At 38.1% G+C, this 14724-nt stretch overlaps 1 protein-coding gene across 1 annotated transcript in view; it reads left to right on the top strand.

The window, feature by feature from the left end:
• TTN (titin) overlaps positions 1 to 14724 on the top strand; it is a 501281-nt gene that overhangs the window by 414424 nt on the left and 72133 nt on the right. Inside the window, exons 316-327 of the mRNA XM_078776713.1 lie at positions 176 to 326; positions 2093 to 2374; positions 2504 to 2806; positions 4528 to 4830; positions 5199 to 5480; positions 6722 to 7021; positions 8408 to 8710; positions 9052 to 9360; positions 9514 to 9795; positions 9879 to 10178; positions 10391 to 10684; positions 10817 to 13783. Of these exons, the coding sequence (XP_078632839.1) occupies positions 176 to 326; positions 2093 to 2374; positions 2504 to 2806; positions 4528 to 4830; positions 5199 to 5480; positions 6722 to 7021; positions 8408 to 8710; positions 9052 to 9360; positions 9514 to 9795; positions 9879 to 10178; positions 10391 to 10684; positions 10817 to 13783 (6076 nt within the window). The remainder of the gene's footprint in view (positions 1 to 175; positions 327 to 2092; positions 2375 to 2503; positions 2807 to 4527; positions 4831 to 5198; positions 5481 to 6721; positions 7022 to 8407; positions 8711 to 9051; positions 9361 to 9513; positions 9796 to 9878; positions 10179 to 10390; positions 10685 to 10816; positions 13784 to 14724) is intronic.

Consider the following 14724-nt stretch of genomic DNA (forward strand, 5'->3'; position numbering starts at 1 on the left):
TGTTTTTTTTTCCAATTATAATCCAAATGGGATGGATTGTCTTAAAACATAACTGAATTTTCTAACATAACATCTTGGGAAACGTTATCGATACAGTACTTTTAAAATGGTATTGTAACAATGGCTGGCATGTTTATCATGATTGCAACCATTCAATCCTGGGATGCTCTTGCAGGTGAAGGATGGGGAAGTGCGTGGAAAAAAATACATTGTGACAGGACTCACAGAAGGAAAACTCTACCGATTCTGTGTCCGTGCTGTAAATGCAGCTGGAGTGGGCCAGCCGGGAGAGGTTGCAGATGCTGTTTTGATGAAGGACAGACATGGTAAATATCAGCACAAAGTTAAAATAATGTTTGTGTCAAGCTAGTCGTTATAATGTTGTTGTTGTTGTTGTTGTTGTAGTAGTAGTAGTAGTAGTAGTAGTAGTAGTAGTAGTAGTAGTTTTGTTAGAATGGCTTTAAAGGCTTGCGCTCACAGCGCAGGAAAGCTCAGGCAGACTCAATTTTATTTTTAATGTGGTTCGATTTTCTCATCCCTGCAAGTTCGTTGAGAGCTATAGTAGACAAGGTGGAGCATTTTAATGAGAAAGCACTACCAATACAGATAAGGACAGAAAGACTGAAACAAAGTACCATATGTTCAAAAATAATAGGAGTCAGACAAGTAAAAGCAAAGAACCTTGTGGGGGAATGCTGCAAGGTGCATCATTTGTGGTCCAAATTTGTTTAAACCACCCAATAGTTTGGGAATATTTTGCCACCTTTAACTTTGAAGTGATACGTGAGCATAATACAGTTATCAGGTGTGCAAAACTTTGCTGCACCACAGCACTTTCAATCTTTGCCTTTCTGGTTTTGTATATTGCAAGTTTTGCAGAGGCCAAAATGAAGTTAACAAGGAGATCCCGTGATCTACTCTCCTTCTTTACCGGATGACCAAAAATAAAAAGTGTTGGTGAAAAATGGAGCCTTTAGGAGAGGTTTTCAAGTAAAAAGCTTTTCAAGCCAAACATTTCAAGCAAAAAATAATATTGTCATATTAATCAGTGAAGAAAAGTAATTTAAAAATGCAAACCAGCCATACACGAAAGCAACACTTAATAGTTTTCGTATATTCTAAATATGCATGTGAAATATGAGATATGAAGTAAATTATATTATTTCAATAACTCAGTGACCTCTTGATGAATTACCCCTTGAACCCTGCCTCTTGCATCACTGGATACATGCTTTATTACATCGATACATGCATCACCACATGCTTTATTCATTTAAATTATTATTTCGTTTTTTCATGGTCTAAGGCTCATGATGGAGCTTGTTTTATACATTGTCGAAGGCTAATTTTCCATTGTTTCCAACCATATCACGAGCAACCTCCTGAGCAATAGCGGCTCTGTTATATTACACCTAATCTTCCGTCTGCATCACCGCTAATTGCTCAGGAGTGTGAGAAAAGGTTTTTGGGGAGAATTATTGTGTGTTGGAAAGCTGGGCAATAACTGCTGCTTTGATTGGCACAATAAAGTAGAGCATTGACAATAAACTCAAAAAAGAAGAAAAGAAGACAGTCTATGATTCAAAATATCATTTATTTGTAATTACAGGTCTAGATAAGCATTTTTACAGGCAGAAAACCAAAATAAACTAATTTTAAATTTTCAGTGATTTTTACTCCAGGGACCCAGGGTGGGCGAGCCAAAAGTTCAAGGACCTCAGTCCAGGTTCAAAAGGTTAAACAATATTGACTTTAGAAAAATATTCTAAAATTTCTCTTAAATTTTTAACATGTGATTTGAAAGACTTCCAGAATATAGGACCATTAAAATAAGCATCCTATTTGCAAAAAGTGTTATTGTAAAATAGGTGATAAAAGGTAGGTGATAAAAATTGGCCTGTCTTATGGAGTAATCGTGATATTCATCGTCTTCATAAACATACTGGTACATACAGAAGATTTCTTCTCAGCCATGCTTGGTGTTTTTAGTTGTAATATAAATCTTTCCACAAGTTCATGATACAAGTGCATAAATGGTGATGAAGCACCTAAGCAGAAGCTTTTCTTACTTATCATTACCCTTGTTCCATAGTGTCTCCTGTAATCACACTTGATGCCTCCATGAAAGACCACTTGATTGTACATGCTGGAGGTGTCATCCGTCTGATTGCATACGTTTCTGGAAAGCCAACACCAGAGATCAGCTGGATCCGTGAGGGAGAATCAATGCCCCCTGAGGCTGTCATTGAATCTACATTCATCAGCTCTTCTTTGATTATCAGGCATTGCCAGAGGAGCGATCAGGGCTTGTACAGCATGGTTGCAAAGAATGAGGCTGGGGAACATAAAAGGACCATAATAGTTGATGTCCTTGGTAAGAAAACAATGATCAGTCGAATTCCAACAATTTCAGTCTTTTTTAAATGCATAATTTGAAAAAATGTTTTGCCATTTTTGTCAGGTATATTAAGCTGTTTCTATATTTTTCCCTGCCTCATCATAGACGTTCCTGGACCGATCAGCACACCATTCCAGGCTGAAAACTTGACTAATGACTCATGCAAGCTGACTTGGTTCATCCCTGAGGACGATGGGGGAAGTCCAATAATCAACTACATTGTACAAAAGCGTGAATCCGACCATAGGGCCTGGACCTCTGTCACAGGCACTGTCACACGCCAAAGTGCAGTTGTGCAGGGGCTTATCTATTCTAATAGCTATTACTTCCGTGTTGCTGCTGAGAACATTGTGGGAATGGGCCCATGGACTCAAACACCCATTGAGCTCATCATTCGAGAACCGCTTTGTAAGTACTGTGCTTCTTTCATTTTTATTTTGTACTTTATTTTAGGCATTTTAAAATTATATGAGGCATATTTTTAAACTTTGCATCTCAGATTCGTAATTAGTCTCGCTCCGAAGAGGATGCAAGATTATTGCAACATGTGTGTGCATGTGTGTATGCATGCACACATGTGTGTGTCCGCATCTATATATATTTGCTTTACAATGTTTTTCTCTGCAACTACTTGTCCGATCAATGCGAGACTTTAAACATAGGAGGGACTCTCCATGGAGAATATTTTATTGATAACTCTGATGTCATAGGTCACATGGTATGGCAGTCATAATTGACTGAATTAAAATTATTTTCCGAAAAATCTAAAACTTCACATATCTGATATAGACCCGATGTGAGTGAAGAATTAAACTTATGGTTTCATAACTATGCCAAGAGACATGTGGCATAATAGGGTGCATGGATGATATGGGAATATGGGCCATAATAGCGGTGGATCATAATAGCAGTGGGTCATAATAGTAGCGTGTTCAGTTAACGATGGTATATTTGTTCAGAATGAATAACGATGGTATATTTGTTCAGAATGAATAACGATGGTATATTTGTTCAGAATGAATGCACGAGGCGAGAATTTATGCTCTACAAATGCCGTTCTATTTTAAAGTTTTTACAATTACATTTTCAAACATTCAACAGTTGTTACAACGTAATGATAAAATGCTCTATATTATAGCTACACAATAAAAATTGCATAACACTTTGTAGAGAAAAATATATTTGCAACTGCACCAGAATGGCACAACTTGTTTTGAGTGACCCCCATCACCCCTCCTCCCCCCCCCCAACCCCCCCCCCCCCCCCCATCACCCACTGAAGGTTAAAGTTAATGATCAAAAAGCTCGGTGGCAAGCTCTTTACCAGCCGGGTTATCTTGTCACCTTTGACTTTAAGAAACATCCCCACTTTTACAATCACAAGATTAATTGACTAAATCGCTGAACTTGAGTCAAAAACTTTGGCACAAGTTAAAATCCAGCATCAATTTCCAATGCCTCATGACAACGTTAAACTTGCTGTAGAGAGAAGATTCAAACTTTGAATCTAGACTGGAAAATCTACTCAAGTACAGTATATTAAATTGCCCATGCAAAAAGTCCAAAAAACAGTTAGCATTCATCCACCAGCCAAACACAAATAAGCATCAACACATTTTTTGCACAAGTGAAATATTTGCTGAAGTTTGCTTTTGCAGTAATCTCATTTGGCATAGTAAATTAATTATTGCAGAAAATGCATATAATACACTTATTTATTCTACCTCATTACCATAATACTCGTATTTTTATAAGATGTTCACATTTTGCATGACTATTCGAATGAATGGTGCATGAATAGTGATCATTGTAACATGCGACATTCAAAAGGTTGTGAAACAAGATATTAATCACAGGGGTCCAAAAAATGCCAACAGTTTTATTTGTAATAGATAAGTACATATGATTAGTAAAAATAGAATTCCAAGAAACTATAGAAAGTACCTTGCTCATTATGTACTTATATGTTGAAAAATGAAAAAAAAAAAACATTGGCGTTTCTTTGGCTAATGTGAGTATCTTGTTCCAATACCTTTTTAAACGCCCCTCGTCTGTTTAAAAATCAAAGTAATGAAATGTGTTTGTACTATATTATTGATCAGATTATTGCTTGTCCTATTCCTTCTTCAGCTGTGCCAGAACGCCCAGAGGATCTGCATGTAACAAATGTAACTCGTAATTCTATCAGTGTCGCATGGAAGCCACCCCTATACGATGGAGGCAGTGACATCATATCATATATTCATGAGGCTCGACTAATCGGAAAAGACAGATTCTATCACACCACAAAGGACAAGCTCATGAACCGTGAATACACTCATGAAGGTCTGAAAGAGGGCGATACGTATGAGTACCGTGTGAGTGCAGTCAATGCCGTTGGTCAAGGGAAGCCATCATTCTGCAGCAAGCCTGTCACCTGCAGGGATGAACTTGGTAAGACCATCATATATTCTACCATTTGGTAAATACCTGAGATATACCATTGGACATTCAGCAGAAACATGGATTAAGTCTTATTTATTTTTCCCACACTGGTGCGGGCTTGATTCTCATGGCTGCTTAGAAATTTGAATAGGAGATGAGGTCCCGCAGTTCTGTTTGCTCATATAAATAGCACTATGGTGCACCAATGACTGCAATGGGTCGTTGGACCTCCTCCCACATGCAGACACAGGTTTAAAACAAACCTTTGCCTTGTTAATATTTGATCAAGTGATTTTGAAAGTTGTTTTTTTCTGAAAATTTTCGACCTTTTTCATACATCCTATCTATTTTTAAGCACTGTTTCCTACATTTTACAGCTCCCCCAACGCTGGAGCTGGATTTCACAGAAAAAATGCTGGTTCGAGTGGGAAATCCATACTGCCTAACTGGTCGCTACTCTGGCAAGCCCAAACCAAAAGTCAAATGGTTTATTGAAGGAGATGAAGTGAAGTCCGATAAGCGCTTCATCATCCAAACAACAGACTCCACATTGTCTCTGGGAAATCTAAAGAGCCTCAGAACTGATTCCGGACTGTACTGCGTGACTGTAGAAAACAGCACAGGCTCCAGAAAAGCCACCTGCCAGGTCACAGTTGTTGGTAAGTGTTTACTTGTTGCAATAAATAGGCATCAGTCATTGGAACCAACATAATATTGTAAAAACTATTTTATTGCTCCTAAATCACTTTATTTCTGCGTTTGAGCCTAGGGAGTAACTGCTTTAATATATCTATCTGGGTTCTTCCCGACATCTTTGTTCTTTGTTCCTTTCACACTTCTTTCTACCTTTTCACATTTCTCTTTATTCATTATAACTCTTGCTTTTTCTTTTCTTTTATCTATTTTACTCTTTTTTTCTCTCTTTCTTTATCTATTTGTCTAAGCTCTAAGGAGAAGTGCACAAATTTTTCTGTAAGGCTCACTTCGCCCGGATAGGTTTGAGGGTAGGTAGATAAGTAGCAGCTGAAACCCAAATCCTATCCAGGTTCCTCTTGATGACTCCATCTTTGTGTTTTGCTTATTCGGGTTCCATCTGATGACCCAAATTCAGTATTTGGTCTTCCATTTGATTTGCATAATTGTATTTATTTTTTTTAAAATAAATTTAACAAGTCATCAAAGAATAGTTAGTTTTTAGAAATATCCATATTTGCAAAAAATGTGAGAACTGTAGAGTTGAGAATACAAATAAATTTGGCCAGGGTAACAGAGTAACTGGTGATAACTCACTTACCTACAATTTGTGAAATACACAGTGGGATTTTTAATATCCACCAACTAATGCTAGCAGATGGGTCACCAGCTTAATGTCCATCTGAAGGATGGTGCATTTTCTGTTGCAATGCCCTATTTGTGAAGCACCAACATGACAGTTGACATCAGGTTGTGAATCCAACACAGACTAGGTAGATCAAAGATAAGTGTGCTCCCTCTGAACCATCGTGTTGGACATGCTGAACAAGTGAATAATTGAGGTTTGTTGAACAAAGCAGAGCATACATTGAACAACTTGTTTCAGGCATTGAATTTTTATATATGTATATATATTTGTATATTTATATGTATATATATTTGTATATTTATATGTATATATATGTATATATATATGTATATATATATGTATATGTATGTATATATATTTATTTTATATATGTATTAATTATATATTTATCTTCAATATATAAATATATAAATACATATATGTTTTGCTGAATAATATTTTGATTTTGACACCATTTCAAAACCTATAGCTCCTCCTTGAGCCTGTACTTTGTACACAAAGCAAGTACATTGTCTCATATGGTATTTGTCTGCTAAAGAAAACTTCTTTTCCTTCCAGATCGGCCATCTATCCCTGTGGGTCCTGTCATATTTGATGAAATTCACCGAGACAACATGGTGGTGTCCTGGAAGCCACCCAAAGATGATGGTGGTAGCCCAATAACTAATTACATTGTCGAAAAGCAAGATACAACCAGGGACCTCTGGATGCCAGTCAGCAGTAGTTCCACCAAAACTACCTGCAAGGTGCCAAAGCTAGTGGAAGGTCATGATTACATCATCCGCATCTCTGCTGAGAACCTGTATGGTATCAGTGACCCACTACTTTCAGATGAGACAAAAGCCAAGGACCGCTTCAGTAAGAACGATTATTTTTTTGTGAAATTGGGTTTTTTTCATGCTTTATTAATTACTTTTGCTAATACGGAAAAATGCTTAAACGAGTATGCTTCAAGTCGTGATTGCCTGTTGTCGTCATATAACTGCTTTTCACTACTTAAAAGAAGAGTACAGTAAAGGTTATTTTTGATCAAAATAGGATTTAATGCAGAAAGAATGTGACGCATCAATTTCAGTGTCTCCAAATTATCTTTTAAAAACATTCGAAAGCCATGCTAAAAATAATGGAATCTTTGCTTTGGAAAAAATATTTTGTACATGGGTTTTCATGATCCTTATGTAGTAATTGAATTGGCACAATTTACTCGTACCCATTTATTAACTTTTTCCCCATAGTATTTAAGTCTTCTGTCATATCTTACACCACACACAGGTATCATTTAAGCTTTACATGAATAACAAGAACTTTGCAGGAGAACAGACATATCAACACAGCATAAAGCATTTTAATGCTTTTAATATTGGGTTAGAGGAGTAGTACAAGGCAATTGCTCAGACTGGAATGTAAAACATTGTCACTTCTTACTCAGACGTATTACCACTTTTACCCCACATGCGAAGCGCAAAAAGTGTAAAATTGGGGTTAATCAATTGGTTCACTCTGTCTACAGATGTCATTCTCTGATAGAGGATCTACTCATTTTTTTTGGAATTTCATGCTTGGAATACTGTAGAACACAAATTGGAACACAAACCTGCAGTTCAAAAGTACTTTGGCTCTGAAATTGGCAAAATGTATGGAATCTCATCCCGAGCACACATGTGGGCAGAGAGGAACGGGTGAGATAATCCCTTTAGTCTGGCAGTCAAACAAAATTGAAAATAATTCCGAACAGGAAATGTACTCTTTTTAGGGATGTCATAAAGAATACAAAGAACAGGCACGAATAATCAATTGAGTGTGTTAAATAAGGTCGTGTAAACTTCGGGAAAAAGTTTTTTTGTGTTTTTTTTTCTACAGCCTTTAAAACTTTTTATTTCAAATTAATTATATACTTGAACAATGTAGAGCACAAATCACCTTGTTGGCACTTCTAAAAACCTATAGTTTAGCAGTACTTGGACAAAATATTAAGCCATTTTATGCCATCTCAACCAATCAAATTTGCTGCTCTCAGCATTGGGGAATATTGAGATTCAGCCAAAATTGTGGCTCATAGGAAATATACACTGTGGTTGGAAACGCAAAGCAATAGTGGAAAGACCTTTCCCATGTCCTATTTCTAATGTCTGTGTGGGGTAATGTGTTCCATGAACTCTCTAGTTATTTAAGTTTCAGATATTTGGACAATTTTGTTAATGAAATCCTGTTCTGAAATGACATTTAGTCTTGTTTTTGCTGCAGGAGTCCCAGATGCACCAGATATGCCAGAGGTAAAGGAAGTTACAAAGGATTCAGCACTGGTGATCTGGAATCAGCCAAACAATGGTGGTAAACCCATTATCAACTACTACTTGGAGAAGAAGGAAACCATGGCCACTCGCTGGAGCCGTGCTGTGCATGAGAAAATCTTCCCCGACACCAAATACCGTGTGCCAGACTTGCTGGAAGGCTGTGAATATGAGTTCCGCGTCAAAGCAGTAAACGAGATTGGTGTTAGTGACCCAAGCCCGCCTTCACGACCAGTTTTTGCTAAAGACCCAATACGTGAGTGGCATAAAAACAGGTTCATCAAGAAAACATTAACAATCTACATCAGCGAAAGAATGCTTGCGTATGACAGTTGTCTCCCCTTAAGGGTTGTAGCAAACTCAATAATAACTCCAGAGTTACTCTATGATAGATTCGCTGGAGTGACTACATTGTCATTATATCCATTGATTGAATACAGTAATAATTATTACTTTCATGGAACTACAAATTTGTACACATCTTTTTATAACACTTTACTTTGAAATGCAGATTATAGTTAAAGTAGTTGTCATCAAAAAGCTGTCTATATCTATATGTTTATAACTCATTCGATTATTTTTCTTTAATTTTAAAAGAAAAACCAAGCCCACCCATCAATCCTGAAGTTGTTGACAAGACAAAGTCAACAGCAGACCTCGTATGGAAACCTCCAAGACATGATGGCAAGGGGAAGATCATTGGATATCTGATTGAGCATCAAAAGGAAGGCGAGACTGAGTGGGCAAAGGCTAATTTCAATGCATCATCCTGCCCAGAAACCAGTTTCCGTGTGAGTAGTCTGATGCAGGGAACCAAGTACCGGTTCCGAGTGATGGCTGTAAATGCTGCTGGCGAATCTGAACCTGCATATGTGCCTGAACCAGTGTTAATAGAAGACAGACTTGGTAAGTTCAACATAATATTATGTATTTTTTTCTTTCTATTTTCTTGATATAATCGTTTTTCTGACTATCTCTTGCAATTTATATATGCTGTAAAAATATAAGTCTATAAATTGTGTTTGTTAACACTTTATTTGGTCTGCAATTTACTCTTAGAACCCCCAGAGCTCTTTTTGGATACTAACATGGCTCGAGAATGCAATATTAAGGCTGGAACTCCTCTGAGGCTGAGTGCAGCAATCAAAGGAATGCCTTTCCCAAGTGTCCTTTGGGAGAAAGATACAAAAGATGTCCCAACAAGAGCTGACATAGATATAACATCAGTTGGCTCCAACCTATATATTGCCTCCTCCAGAAGAGAGGACACCGGGGTGTATGCTCTCACAGTAGAGAATCCAATTGGCAAGAAGACTGCAACTGTTCAAGTGAATGTCTTTGGTAAGAATATTTTTGATCTACCTTTGTTCAAGCATTTGCTCTAATGCTTATTTATAGATAACCACCTTCCTGTTTGTTTTCAGACAAACCTTGGCCTCCACGCAATCTGAATTTCTCAGAAATACATGCTGACTCATGCTACATCACATGGAAAGAACCTGAAGATGATGGAGGTTCCGTCATTGAGAACTACATCCTAGAGAAACGCGATGTGACATCCATTAAGTGGGTGCCAGTCTCAACGAGATCCAAGAAACTCAGCTACTATGTGCAGAACCTTTTGGAGGGGAATCAATATCTCTTCCGTGTTGCAGCAGAAAATCAATATGGCCGAAGCAGTTTTATTGAAACTGTAAAACCTGTGAAAGCGATGAACCCAATATGTAAGTATATTTTAAATAACTTCAATTTTTTTTATTTTTTTTTACTCATCTTCAAGCTTAAGTGGATACTTATCTAACTGCACAAAACGACTGTGGTCACAATTTTTTTTTAACTTAATCTTTGAGGTTCATCATTAACTATTAGTTCTTCAATATTATTCCAGACAAGTATAATTTTTTTTTTAAACAAAATGAACCATTTTTTCATACAGACCCTCCTGGACCACCAAAGAATCTTCACCCAAGCGATGTGGACAGGACAGAAGTGTCACTTATGTGGGACTGGCCAGACCGAGATGGTGGATCACCGATTACAGATTTCTCTGTGGAGTACCAATTAGAAGATGCAACTGATTGGACACCATTCACAACAGTAAAATTTCCAGGGTGTACAGTGACAGGTCTGCAAGATCATAAAATCTACAAATTCCGTGTTAAAGCCAAGAATGAAGCTGGATATGGTCGTCCTGACACAACGTTGCCTGTGGAATGTCAAGCAAAATTAGGTGGGTAAAGTTCTTTCATATTTCCATTCAACACTCACATTTTTAGTACAAAACATGACATTTTTATCATGCACATGCATTGAGGTATGTTTTCGTCAGTGATACTAATTCATGGTGTTTCTTTCTTTTCAGTCCCACCATCAGTGGAAATCGATGTGAAGCTCATTGAGGGTCTGGTGGTGAAGGCAGGAACCACAGTGAAAGCACCAGCTTTTATGCGTGGAATCCCAGCTCCAGTTCCAAAATGGGTTTTTGACAGTGCAGAACTAAAATCTGATGATAAATACAGAATTGCAACAGACAGTAGCACTACTGTTCTTTCTATAAAGAAAACCACGAGACTAGACACAGGCGAATACTTGCTTACTGTCACAAATCCTGCTGGTAGCAAGACTGTTGCAATGCACATCATTGTACTTGATGTTCCTGGGCCTCCAATAGGTCCTGTACATATTTTGCAAGTCACTCCAGAGTACATAGTTATTTCCTGGCGCCCACCAAAGGATGATGGAGGAAGTGCAATCATCAACTACATTGTTGAGAAACGTGAGAGTGGAAAAGAAACATGGAGTATAGTCACTTCCACAGGAATAAACAGACAACTCAAAGTTCCACGCCTCATGAAGGGTCATGAGTATGTTTTTCGTATACGGGCTGAAAATAAGGTAGGCATCGGTGAACCATTGGAGTCTGAACCTACTGTGGCTAAGCACTTGTTTGATGTTCCTGATCCTCCAAGCAAGCCCCTAATATCTGACATTATGGAGAATGCGATGACGGTGACCTGGGGAATACCAAAATTTGATGGAGGAAGTCCAATTACTGGTTACATAGTGGAACGCCGTGAAAAGACAGGAAAGTGGGTGCGCGTAAATAAAACACCAGTGCTCGACCTCCGTTATCGTGCTGTAGGCTTATATGAAGGCAATGAGTATGAATTCAGAATATATGCTGAGAACTTGGCTGGGTTGAGTAAGCCTTCTAAGCCATCAGATACAGTTAGAGCCAGAAGGCCTATCCTGCCACCCGGACCACCAATCAACCCCAAGTTTAAAGACAAGACACGAGAAACTGTTGACCTGGTGTGGACTAAACCAAACAAGGATGGAGGAAGCCCAATTTTGGGTTACATTGTGGAGTGTCAAAAGGTTGGATCAACAGATTGGATTTGTACTAATATCGATGCACTAATCAGGCAGTGTGCCTACCGTGCTGTTGGCCTCATTGAGGGTAATGAATACCACTTCCGTGTAAAAGCTGTCAATATTGTCGGTGAAGGAGAACCACGTGAGGTACCAGAGACAGTCACTGCTAAGGACATCCTGCAACCACCTGAGATTAGCCTTGATCTTATGTGTCGAGATGTGTATTATGTACGTGTTGGACAAACAATTAAATTGTCTGCACGTGTCAAAGGCCGGCCTGACCCCAATATCACATGGTCAAGAGAAGGAAAAGTCATACATAAAGACCAGCGTACAGGGCTTATTGTGGATTTCCCTGTGGTGGAATTGGTATTAAAGGGGACTGTGAGAAGTGACCATGGCAAGTATGTTATTACAGCAAAGAACAGCAGTGGCCAAGCAACTGCCTCAATTATTGTGAATGTCCTTGACAAACCAGGACCATGCCAAAACATTAAGGTTTCATTTGTCACCAAAGCTTCAGCTGTGGTCACTTGGGAAAATCCTGAAGATAATGGTGGAACAGAAATCACCAACTACATTGTCGAATATCGCCATCCCAATACACGAGCTTGGTCGATCATGTCAGCTGATGTCACAAAGAGACTTTTAAAAGCTAATCTTATTGAAAACAGGGAATATTTTTTCCGTGTTTGTGCTGAAAATAAAGTTGGCCCAGGTCCCACGATTGAGACAAAAACACCGATCATTGCTATTGATCCAATTGAAAGGCCCGGAGAACCAGTTAAGTTCCATGTTGCTGAGACAGGTAAACACTTTGCTTTGTTGAAGTGGAAGCGACCAGGTTTTGATGGTGGCAGTCCCAATCTATCTTACCATGTTGAAAAGAAGAAGAAAGATGAGCCAGATTGGGAAAGAGTTCACAAAGGTAGCATCAAAGAAACACACTATACTGTTGAACAATGCATTGAAAATCAATATTACATGTTCCGTGTTCAGACAAAGAATGAAGCAGGCGAAAGTGACTGGGTTCATACAGATTATGTTATTGTTAAAGAAGATCTTCAACAACCAATACTGGAATTGAAACTTGTAGGTACATTGATTGTAAAAGCTGGAGATACTATAAAGCTTGAGGCGTCATTGCGTGCAAAACCTCATCCTGAAGTCAACTGGACAAAAGCAAAAGATGCAACTGATTTTACAAGAGTGCCACGAGCAAAGATGAACACCGGAACAGATTTCACCAATTTCTCACTTTCCAAGTCAACACGGGATGACAGTGGAAAGTATGTTGTTACAGCAACCAATTCAGTTGGCTCTTTCTCAGCATTCGCAAATGTTGAAGTATTAGACAAGCCAGGACCAGTTAAGGATGTTAAGATCTATAATATCTCCATTGATAGATGTACCCTTAGTTGGAGCCCACCAGATGATAGCGGAGGGTGTGAAATACAAAATTACATTCTTGAAAAATGTGAGTCAAAACGAATGGTGTGGTCTACCATTACTTCTAGTTGTATAGCCAACTATTGGAATGTCGCAAAGCTCATTGAGTACAATGAGTATATATTCCGTATTCGTGCTGAGAATAAGATGGGCACGGGACCACCAGTGGAAACACGTCCCATTGTGGCTAAGTCTCAGTATGAACGGCCAGGACCACCAGATCCACCTGAAGTTACAAGATTTAGCAAAGAAGATATGACAGTTGTCTGGAAGCCACCAAGTTATGATGGTGGCAAGTCGATCACTGGATACATCCTGGAAAAGAAGGAAAAGCACTCATTGCGCTGGGTTTCTGTGACAAAAACTTCAATTCCTGAGCGGCGTTTAAAAGTCACCAATCTCACTCCAGGATTCGTGTACCAATTCCGTGTCAAAGCTGAAAATGAAGTTGGTCTAAGTGACCCAAGTGGTCCTTCGAAACCCGTGATGGCAAAAGATCCTATTGGTAAGCATGGCTACAGAAACTTCATTGTAATGAATGAGCATATTTATTTGTAAGACTGCCAAGTAATGGACCCTGAGTAAAAATTATGACAATTTAATCTGACAAACAACTTTTATTATGTAAGGTGCATTTGGAGCAAATTTTTAGCTTTAGATTTAAGCCATCTGACCGAAGCCACTTATTTATTTTTCAAGTGTCTGAAAGGATTGTGCAGAGGTGCATTTACCTTTCAGCTGTCTAGTTTGGGTTTGATTCCAGACTTGAGTATAAACTCTTAGATTAGTGTTTCACAAGCAGGGTGTTGCATCACAAAGTGCTTTGATGGACGATAAACACAGTCTTTTCCAAATAGTAGGAGATTTGGAATTTAATTCAAACCAGTACCCTTCCCTGATTGACTACTGGGAAGGCAATGTCAAATTATCCACCATACTTCTTGAAATCAATGCACTGTCCTCATACGATGGAGAAGAGATTTTACAAATGTTAACACCAACTGTACATTTCAACAACACAACCAAATTACTTCTTGAAATCCTCTCGTCGCACACTATCTTCTTTTGTTATTTTTAGCGCCAGGAGAACTACTCAATAGTGATTAAGTTCACCTTTTACCAATCCTGCATGGGTGCAATTTATATGTTCTAATTTACCATATGTTTGTATCTTTTATTGATGTACCTGCAAAATAACAAATTAAATTTAAAAATTATTAATGAATAATTCAGGTATAATTGGTTAGTTATAACAATGGAGCATCATTATAAGCTCAAATTGTTTTTTTTTTGGGATTCCTATCAAAATTAAATTGGCAGTGTTTTTTTTTTTTAGTTTTTGTTATAACGTCAATAAAGGCACAGTATTGTTATTTATTGAACTATGACATTTGAAAAAATCCCTAATGCACTCTTGTGAGTTGTACTGCAAAGGGCTGATCGATT

This window comes from Myxine glutinosa, chromosome 1, assembly GCF_964187855.1.
Source record: "Myxine glutinosa chromosome 1, kmMyxGlut1.1, whole genome shotgun sequence".
NCBI classification, from domain to species: domain Eukaryota; kingdom Metazoa; phylum Chordata; class Myxini; order Myxiniformes; family Myxinidae; genus Myxine; species Myxine glutinosa.